Source organism: Eimeria acervulina, genomic scaffold, assembly GCF_000499425.1.
Source record: "Eimeria acervulina Houghton genomic scaffold, Eah_scaff8, whole genome shotgun sequence".
In the NCBI taxonomy this organism is placed as follows: domain Eukaryota; phylum Apicomplexa; class Conoidasida; order Eucoccidiorida; family Eimeriidae; genus Eimeria; species Eimeria acervulina.
Window position 1 is genome coordinate 107851 of NW_013549594.1, and position 10069 is coordinate 117919.

At 49.3% G+C, this 10069-nt stretch overlaps 1 protein-coding gene across 1 annotated transcript; it reads right to left on the reverse strand.

Annotated features, from left to right (window-relative positions):
* Window positions 1-228: 228 nt before the first annotated feature.
* Window positions 229-5998, reverse strand: EAH_00002540 (hypothetical protein, conserved; the record flags this gene model as incomplete). Its single annotated transcript, XM_013394396.1, has 16 exons — window positions 229-331; window positions 1036-1181; window positions 1355-1567; window positions 1864-1954; window positions 2143-2549; window positions 2701-2760; window positions 3273-3350; window positions 3604-3696; window positions 3831-4115; window positions 4296-4361; window positions 4496-4528; window positions 4947-4988; window positions 5142-5174; window positions 5294-5311; window positions 5629-5657; window positions 5884-5998. The coding sequence occupies 16 exons, from the start codon at window positions 5996-5998 to the stop codon at window positions 229-231; spliced, it is 1812 nt and encodes a 603-aa protein (XP_013249850.1).
* Window positions 5999-10069: the final 4071 nt, after the last annotated feature.

Below are 10069 nucleotides of genomic sequence, written 5' to 3' on the forward strand. Positions count from 1 at the left end.
CTGTCGTAAGCTGCAGCACTCCTTGCTGCAACTCGTGATGCAAGGCTAGCATGCACATGGAGTGCTATGCACAGGCGTATACAAGCCCCTGTTTGATGCATGAGCTAGCACCGTAGGCGCTTGTTTAGAACATTTTTGTAGTAGCACCTCAGAAGCCACACTGCATGCAAATAGGACTGCGCACAATACTCACTGCAGGCAGATGATGATTGCAGCATCATCATCATCTTAAGTTGTGCACAAAGACGTGGGCGGTATTTGCTTCAGTACCCCTTGCATTGTTACGGGGTGGTTGATGGAACCTAGCACGCAGAGCGACTCATCTAGCAGGCTGGCAACGGCAAACGCATATATGGCTAAAAACTTGAATAGCGTATCTATGCGCGAATAAATAAATAAATGTATATAAATATTAATTTGTATGCCTGTTACCCAGCTAGCTGGCTCTGTTGATGCCTGCTGGTCGGATTTGTATGGTGTGCGTGGGCTCCGGCGTGTGCTGGGCATTGCTTGTTGTCAAATAGTAAAATACAATATCTAAGCAATAAAGTAGCACTTTAAATGGTAAATTCAAAACGATTTCAAGTTGGAGGTGAAAGGCAACGCCGCATTTATCCATTTTAGCAGCATACCCACAGCAACCAAGAGTTTTTGATTCATATAATCCATCAGTAGCATTTGGGGGACCAAATTTAGGAACTGTTCACCTCCAAACAACACGAAATTTAACGTGGACTCATTTTTCACCTGCATTTATAGATTCCCACGCGGGGGAGGTGTCCGCTCTGTCGGTTTTCTTGCCGTGCAGCGACTACAATGTGCACTGGCTTGCATCCAAAGCCGCGCTGGCATTTCGGCAGCAATTCAAGGGCGTTTAAAGTCGAACAACCTGTGGAATGCTTACAAGTAAAATGAGGAGCGCAGTGCTAATGTTGGGCTATTGGCGGCGATCCCTGAAAAGGGGAGGCCTTAAACACTTTCCCGTTTTGTCTCCAGAACAAGTCGGGCCGCTGCTCTGGTAAATCTTGCACGTACTGTTCAAGAAACACATTGGCATGCTCCTTAGCCTTGTCTTGAAGTGTCCCCGATTTAACACGCTTAACCAAGTTGCTAATAGACCGTCTAGCCCAATTTTGCAGCCCTGGTTGCTTCTTTGATGTCGCAGCCGCATCCTTAATGAACTGAAAAAAACAAGAAAAGGCGTCACCTGGCACCCCTGTCGCACAACTATTGGTAGAAGCAGATATTGCAAGCCATTGGCAGCTCTCCTAAATAGTCATTCCGCAACTCTATTTCTCCATCCGTACGGACGCCCATCCCCGCTGAAGTGGATTTTTTTTTCGGGACACCTTACAAAATTCAGCAAGTGGAAGGGACACAGCCCGTAGCCTAATTCGAAAGCTTCGTGCTTCTCAGCCGGCCCGCAGTGCCGTCCAAATACAAACAGCCAAAAAGGAACAACCATAAGGGTGCGGACAAGCCCCCACTGAACTTCGGGGTCCATTGCAATGTCCAAAATACGATCCGCCGCCTGTGCAACTTTTCCCACATATTTTCTTAATTGGCTCTGCAAGCACAAAATGAACCATGCGCAGCAGCTCTTTGTAGTTTCTAGTTCAGTCCACCCAGAAAATAGCACATTGTTCCAGGCTCGGGGAGGGATAGTTATCTCCAAAGACAGCTTGAGCTCCTCAGCAAATAATTCCAGAACAAACCCGACGGTGAAACCACAAAGTGAGACTGGATTCAGCCTACTCAACGTGTGTGTTGCAAAATAAATGCAACCTGGAAGAAACTTGCCTGGACTGTTGGTTGAAGGTGCTTAGATGCGAATGTGGTTAGCAGGCTGCTTGTCGTCATTACCAAGTCAGATATTTCCTGTCTACCGATCCCCTCAACGAGACCGCGATTATTCAAAGTAAGTGACAGCAGGTATGCACCTCCAATCAACAGCCTGAACGATGCACGTAAAAACAACAAGGACTACCTCGAAAGCCCAATTACGGATGGTTTCGGGCTGTGATGCCCATCTGAGAGTATCACAAACGTTCAACGAATGCAATATATATATATATATATATATGATACGTGTGGCGGCTTGCCTACTCAAATGCAGTTCCTTACGCTTCGCTCATGACGAACCTATGAATAGGAGGAGCACTAATGCTCAGAATCCTGGACAGTTGAAACGGAAGGTCTATTAGCGACTCGTCAGGAAAGACAAGCATTTTGCTTTCATACTGTGGCAAATATATAGGCCGGACTGTTGGGCTGGGACAGGAGGCGACGGCCTCATTGAACTTGCGCACAAGTTCCGTTGTCCTAGTCCACTTGTTTGATAGCTTCAGTAACGAAAGCCGATATTCGGGAGAGGTCTCCGGTGCGATTTCCCTAACCGTAAAGTGTGCGAACTTAACCATCGACCTCAGGACCATCTCCGAAGTGATCGCCTTGTCCATTTCAGCTCTCCGCCACAGGTCCAAAGCATGCAGATCCTCTATCGCCTGGAGCTCTCGGGAGATGTGGGCAACACAGGCATCGGCAGCGGCCTGCAGAAGAATTCGAAATTGACATTGAAAACCTCAACACAACAGCAGTGAAAGCGTCCCACCGTGAGTCGGTTCGAAGGAAAGCTATCGCCCTGCTGGGCGTCCATTGCCCGGCATGCCTTTTAATCTATAGCGAGCCCAAAGTTCATACCTCTTCGAGGGTGATAGGAGGCACAGTTCGGTCCAGATCCCTCTGCACAGCAGAAAGAGTCTGCACGGAATCACAACAGCAAGCGAATAACCATTGAAGATAAACAATATTTATAGACAAAGGTTCCTTTCAACGCGCTCAAGAGCTAAAGATGCTGGTCCTGCAACTGGAGTCAAAAGAATAAACACGCAACAAAAAGAAAGAGCTGTCGGCTTTGGCGGAGGAGACAGGTATTCTTTAAAAATGGACTATCCCGCCTCCTTCTCGTCTGCGGCCTTGTCAATAGAAATCTCGGGAAATTGCCAAAAGCACGAAGCCGGACAGGCAACAGGGAGCCTGTGAAGAGTCTCAAGTGTGGGCTTGCTTAGAAGTTGAGCAAGCTGCTTCAGGCTATCTGTCATACCTCATCGCTCTCCAGAGGAAGGCTCATTGGTACATAACCAAGCATCTGCGGAGCAGAGTAGAGACACAGCTACTACCTTCAACTTTTTCGGATCATTACGAACTAGTATGGTGAGTAAAGGCGGGCTTCTGCAGACTATCGGTACTGCCTAGGGCTGATTTGAACGCACGGGCAAAGTAGGATCGTTCAGACGTCTATGGATTTTCTCCACTGCCTGCATGGTGTGGATGTCATTAACGGGAAGATCCTGGACAACCAGATAAACAATGCACTCGCCGCCGAGAGGAAATGAAATAACAGTTTTTATTATAAATTTTACCTCTTGATTTGCGTGCAGTAGCCACAAGCGGTCAGTGCACACGCGATCAGTACATCCGAGAAGTCTCACGAATGCACTGAGTACTTGTGCCGACTGAACGCAAATCAGTAGTGATTGCAGGGATACGAAACTTCTGCAGGGATACTGAATATAGCGTGAAAAATGTTTTTGTTTGGTTCACCCTGCATCGATCAACGAAGTGTTGGTCCTTTCTCAGTACAACAGTGCACAGCACGAACCCCTTGTCGGCCAGGGTCCGCAACATGTTACTGCGCTGCGCATTACAGCAGACACACTCGCAAAGAGGTGCACCCCATCTATTACACATGAAGGGAAACAAGTTGCTGCCAGGCGCACGACGGAATAACCACCATCTAGAGTGCTTAGGCGGCAACGTCCAATGCTCACCGGTCTTCTGCAAAGGCCGAATACATTTTGAGGCGCTTGTTCCAATGCCCTTCGGTATTCCTCCCCGTGAACCCCTGCTTGTCTAAGGTCAATGGTTTGTGCGTCCAGCGGAAGGCTGTCGCTAAAGGAAACAAAAACTTGGTCCTTTTGGCTGCTCTCAAACAAGCTGGTTAGCTTAGCTTGTTTGTGCGACCTCAACAGTCGCACGGGCTCTGTTCCACGATGCTGTTGAATTGCTGCTGGTTGCATGAAACAAACGGCACCCAGTTCCGCAGCGAGCCGTGCCTTCATGCGGGACAGCCATGATGCAGGCTTGCGAACAAGAAAATTTCGATGCAGCCTTGCTGCTGTCTCCCTCACATTCAGTAAATGCAATGCATGCTTCTTCAGCGCTGTCGTCAAAGACAGCAGGGACGCCTTGTCAGGGTCTACAAACCAGTTGGTCGGCTGAATGTACACGTTTACCGGCCGAAAATAACAGCGGCCCACGACGCAGTCCGAAACAACATGCACTTTGTAGACGTGCGATAACTGCGTCCGCACAAAGAACACTCTAGAACGCAAAACATAGTACTCACCTTCTGAGTGAAGCTTCAACAACTCCGTCTTCTAGAGCGTGCCGAGAAGTTGGATACAGCAAATTCAGCCTGCTTCAGTCTGCTTACCGTAACACGTGGGGGCAGCCTCAAAACGGTGCTCTGCAGGCATCGGCAGACTGAATGGCAAAGGCATATCTAGTGACCTGCAGCCAGCGTCTAGTGCATTGGAGCAACGAAAGGCACGCCAGCGTTCGCGTCTCTTATAGATAGCGCTACAGCAGACTACTATGCCGCGAAACTACTGGCCCAGTGGCAAGACGCGGTTTAAGAAAGGCGCTAATAAACCGTCGTAGCCACAGAAAATAAGGAGAATGCAGATGTAGCAAACTGACCTGAGGGCTATCTTTCGACTGCAGCAGACACTCACGCACCAGGAGACACAGAAGCGGAAGCGGTTGAAACGTTCGTATCGAGGCAAAATAGGGGCAGCCACGCCGTCTAGCACAAGTGCATGAACCCAGCTACGGTTAGGTGCTTTGCGAGGATAAGAGAGCCACGGCTAGAGAGGGACCCTCACCGGCTCTTTGGCCTCATCTTGAGCAGCACGATCTTCGGGGAGCTAAAATACAACAAAAACAGAGAACGCGATGGGCAGAGAGTTCAAAAAGCTTGCTTACAGTTTCCGTAGAGGCATTTCGCATCTCTCATGAACACAACAGGACACAGTAGCCCCTCGGTTTGCAGCCAAAGCAAAAACATATGATAAACTCACCACAATGGCCTCCTTGGAGGACAGTGTCGGGTACTGCGGAAACACAGGAGCCGCAGCCACAGGTGGTACTTAGTGCCAAATGCCGTTTTAGAACATGGACTCCCTACATGATGGAAAAGCCACCAAACAGCTCACGCAGCTCAAAAGCTCACCGAAAGACTGAATTCAACCTGCGACAAGTCAACAGCAGAAGAGACATAAAAGCACGCAATATGCGTAATTCTTTTCGTCCTTAGTGCGGAATTGCTAAATCTACTTTTCAACTCGTGAGAAATCCGTGGAATCAAACAAAAGCTTACTTTGGAGACTAAAGAAGTAAGCGCGTCCACTTGTGATGCCGGGGGCTCCTGATAGCAGAGCGTAGTTTGCATGGTTTAGCGATGCATGCAGGCCAGTTAATTCGTGCAATGTGGACGTTGTTTTATGCTGTGCAACTATCTGTTTTGGCACTACAAATGAGTGTGAAGCTGCTCGGGTTTTCGCGCACTTGTGGGTCACTGGGGACACTGGACGCATCTGAGGCACAAAAAACAACAACGCCCAGAGGTAAGCATGATGACATGACTTATGCTCTCTCAAAAGTCGGTTTTCAACTTCGATGAATCAAAACGGCCCCTAATCACCCGGAAAGGCGGACGCGGTAGTAGGCACGGAACTTGTTCGGTATCCTACACCTGATAGGGCTGCCTTCTTGTCTGCGTGCCTGTACACAGTGTGCGATGAAATCTGTAGATTGACCCACCGCTGGTGTCGGAAACTTCAGGGGTTTGGGGGTAGGGGGCCTCGGGTTCTGCGCGAGACCGCAGGAGCCCAAACCCAAGTAGTGCCGCCACGACTCCTCGAAGAAGTCTTGACATCCTAAATGCTGCAGCAAGTTATACCTCCTGAATCCACACACATGGCGGTGCTCCGGAGCAGAAGAGGCAATACGGCAGACAAGGCCTTCTACGGCACGGAGGCTCGGCCGACGAGACTCGGCACTGCGATGCGCGCATGGATCTCTCTAAGTCCGTTCCTCAGAGTCTTCCTTGAATAATCCGGTCCAAGAAATGCTTCTAATTTTAAAAATTATATTTCGAGTTCACACACAAGTCGTTTTGCAGGTGCTGCACATCCTGGACCGGGGGCCCCTCGCAGCGACACTATAGCGGACTAACACAGCCGGGCACTCCGATGGCGCCGTGAACCGCCACCGGCAGCAGAACGAAAGGAATAGAACTATTCTAAATAATAAATTAAATAATAATAAGTAATTAGGGTGAATTGGTGGGCAAAAATGTGTTTTTCTAATGATGTCTACTTCTTCTAGGCTCAGTGTGGAAGAAACAATGCCTGTAGCTAGCAGCGCTTCTCGCCGCGTCTGCTCAGACAGCGCAGCAGAGAGGTTTGCAGCTCTTCTCTCTGTCCAGATGAAATATCCCGGGTAATTGTGAATTTGGTTTGATCTATATTTAGAGACACTAGGCTGGTTAGTAGAGGATACTCTTTAAAAGCCGGCCTGTGTGTCTAACCGCCATGTCTTACTGAGCTAGACTCCTTACATCTGGGAAGTATTCAGCCATTGCAATCTGTATACAAATATCAAAGCCGCTCCAACAAACAGCACGGAAAAAAATTCTCGCCAGAAATGGTTTGCTTGAGTCCGATTCCCACAGGATTCCCGAACGAAGAATATATTTGTTATGCGAACGAGAGTCCTCCACGTCAACGTTCGATCCGTCGTGGGCTGCAAGGGAGTCAAAAGGCATAATATTAGAGTTCCTTCAAAGCGGTTTTAACCTCCCCTTCAGTCTAAAGGCATCCTGGGCACAGCGGCAGGAAGGCCTAAGGTGATGTAGAAGGGAGGCAGCTTGCCAAGGGTTGCAGCGCACCTTGCTCCGACTCCTGCTCCACAGCAACCCCAAAATCAGAAAGTAGACAAGTCCCTTTTCTGATGAATGCATTCGCACTGCAGACAATCGTTAAACGCTCTCTTGGTTTTCATTGGCCAACCTGAATGCACGAAGAAATTCGTACCAACTTTTCAGACAGAAACACCAGCGCCTACTTCACCCCTTAGCAATAAACGCTCTTGTATGGCTTATTGCCTAGCCAGGTATGGGTAGAGCGGCGGGAGGAGATCGGGGTGCAAAAGCGGCCAGTGCTTCTAACAAGAAAAAGAGAAGGAAAACCAGCGAAGGACGGTTAGACGTGTCTGCCGCTGGTGCTTCTTGTTGCTGCTTCTAGTCGTCCTGAAGATCTTTGAGGTACTTTTTAATCGGAGGTAAATCAGCAATTCTGTTTGTATTCACGACAAACAGTTGAAGCAGCTGTTGCCGAAATGCGAACGTCCACCGTTGCTATAATGGCACTATCTCCTGCTGCTGCACCCCTCGTTGATCCTGCTGGACTAGCTGCTGCTGCATTTGTTGCTGGTGAGGCGCGCGCTGATTCTACAACTCCGTCTGCTTCTCCTGGTGCACATCTCGCTGCTTCGCCGCCTTCTGGTGCAGCTTGTGCTGTACCATTGGTTGCTGCTGCCTCTTCTGCTGCTTCATTGCTTACATTTGAGCTCTATCAGTACCTGCAAAGGAAGGTTTCCCCCTCACTAAGTCATGGTTTATCGGAAGGGTTTTCTGCTGGCTTGCAGCTGCCGTTGCTTCTGCGGCTGCTGCTGCTATAGATGTTCCTGGTGTTCCTGCACCCCTGCCGCTCCGCATGTAACCGTGATGAATTCATCTGGTGCTGTTGCGGTGCTTCTGCTACAGCGCTGCTGCTGTTGCAGCATTGCTGCTCCCTTATGTGGCCTTTTTCTAGTCTCGACTCCCTGTTGTTTGCTTGTACAGAGTCCACTATGGTGTCTGGAGACCCAGAAGCTCCTGAAACAAAACAACAAGGTGAAACAGCATACGGGTCTCAGTTTCTTCAAATGGAGACACTGTCGCATGTCACTGCAACTACAAAAAGGGTTGACATGACCTCTCCGGTCAAAGATGCACTGCGCAGGAATTTTTGGAGAAGACGGAAACGTTCAAAAAGATGAAGGGGAGAGAATGAACTAAGAGCAACTGGGGAGCTCGCAGTAATACGCACAGCTCAAAGGTGCCAGCAGCAGAAGGAGAGCAGCACCAGCAAAGGCAGCAGCAATACTGGCACCAATACGATGGGCAATAACAGCTGTAGCAACAATGACAAAAACAGCAATAACACCAGCAGCAGCAACACCATTAACCGCAAGTGCGGCATCGCTACAAGAGACTCAGCAGCAACAGATGAAGCAGCTAGAGGTGCAGCAGCAATAGACCCAAGAAAAAGAGGTGCAACAGAAAGAACCAGTGAAGCAGCAGAAACAACCCGCGCAGCAGCAGCTAGTGCGGCATGTGCCCGACCCTCATCCCATCCCACCCATCCCTTGCTGGGAGACAAGGCATACGAAGGCTTGTGTTGATTGGGGAGAGAGAGGGGCTTCAGATGCAGGAATACTTCTCTCAAGGTGGTACTATATGAACTTCTAGCGTGCAGCTTGGGTACTGAGGGCCAATAGAAACGCGTTCATCAATATCCTACAGTGTTTGTGCACGCATCGGAAGGACGGTTTGGGGTGCTTGTATGCTGGGCTTCCGTGCAGCAGGAGTTGCAGTAAGGTGTGCTGCAGCTAGTGCCACAGAACCTGCATCGTATGCACACCAAAAACAGGCTCCGTGCTGCTGTACCCACGACGCCCATAGACTGGAGGGGGGTAAAGTCTGTCTTAAAGGTGCTGTTACTTTAAGTCTTCATACTTTGCTGTAGCTCACGACGGTCGTCTGCTAAGACCGAGGCTTGCTCTTTCGCGCCAACTGAGCCGTACGTAGCCTTCGTATTCACCTATGAAGACACGACTCCTTGGGTGGCGAAAACCCGCCCTAAAATATCGACGCTATGTGAGAGTGTAACGCCTTCCTGATAATTACAATACTGACTCTCCTAAAGGTCAAGAAGAGAAACGGAAGCTGCGTCTCGGGTGTGTTTCTTGTTTCTGCACATGTAGTCGTTTCTGCAAGCAAACGATCGCTTTTCTCCACCTACAGCTAATTAACTTCGCTTCAACTGCGGTTTTAGACAAAGATTATAATGGGATTTCAGTTGTTGCCTATCAAGTGATTGCCTACGATTATCCACTGGCTGCCTTGGGACTGTTCTGCATGCGCATTCTGCGACAGCTGCAGTACTTACTGCATTGTATCAAGGTGTACGCACAGCCTCGCCGTTGTTAAATATTTTAGAAGATCGTCTGTATTTTCAAAAGCATTTGTTTCTTGAGGCTTCACATGGTTTGGGGAGAATGACCCGAAGCGCAGTCCTTGCAGGAACTCCTGCTGCCTCTGCTGCGGAGGTCCATCCTGGGCGCATCAACGTGGGACAGCATTTGCCGTATACTGGCAGAGAAGTTGAAATATTCTCTCGCTACGGATACTTTTACCCCCCAGGATACCTCCCGAATACGTCTCACAACGGCTTCAGAGGACTCGCGAATCAACTCACGCGCCCGCAGTTTGGCATGAAACCTAATGTACGCTGAGCTCCTGCAGTACCCCCGTTGCAGCAGTTCTCGTTGTTCACGCTTCCCAAGTAGATATGCCTTTTGCTGTGCCTCCTTAGATATGCAGCATCGCCTACATTGCCTTAAAAGACACTGCGCTGCAAGGCAAAGAAAGCGCTGGGCTCATATTATATCTCTTCCTTTGCTTGCTTCGCAATCTCGTTTGCCGCAGTACTTCCGTTCCTTTGGAATCGGGGCCGCGAAATTTGCAGGATGCTTTCTTCTGTTTTACCTCCCCCTCGACAACGTCTACTGCAACCTACGGAAGAAGGTGAAACCCCAAAACACCCTCTAGTCAGAGCCGTGAGGAAACGTTAGACTCATCATTGCCTGCTGTATACAGATAGAAGACGGGACGTGTGACGGA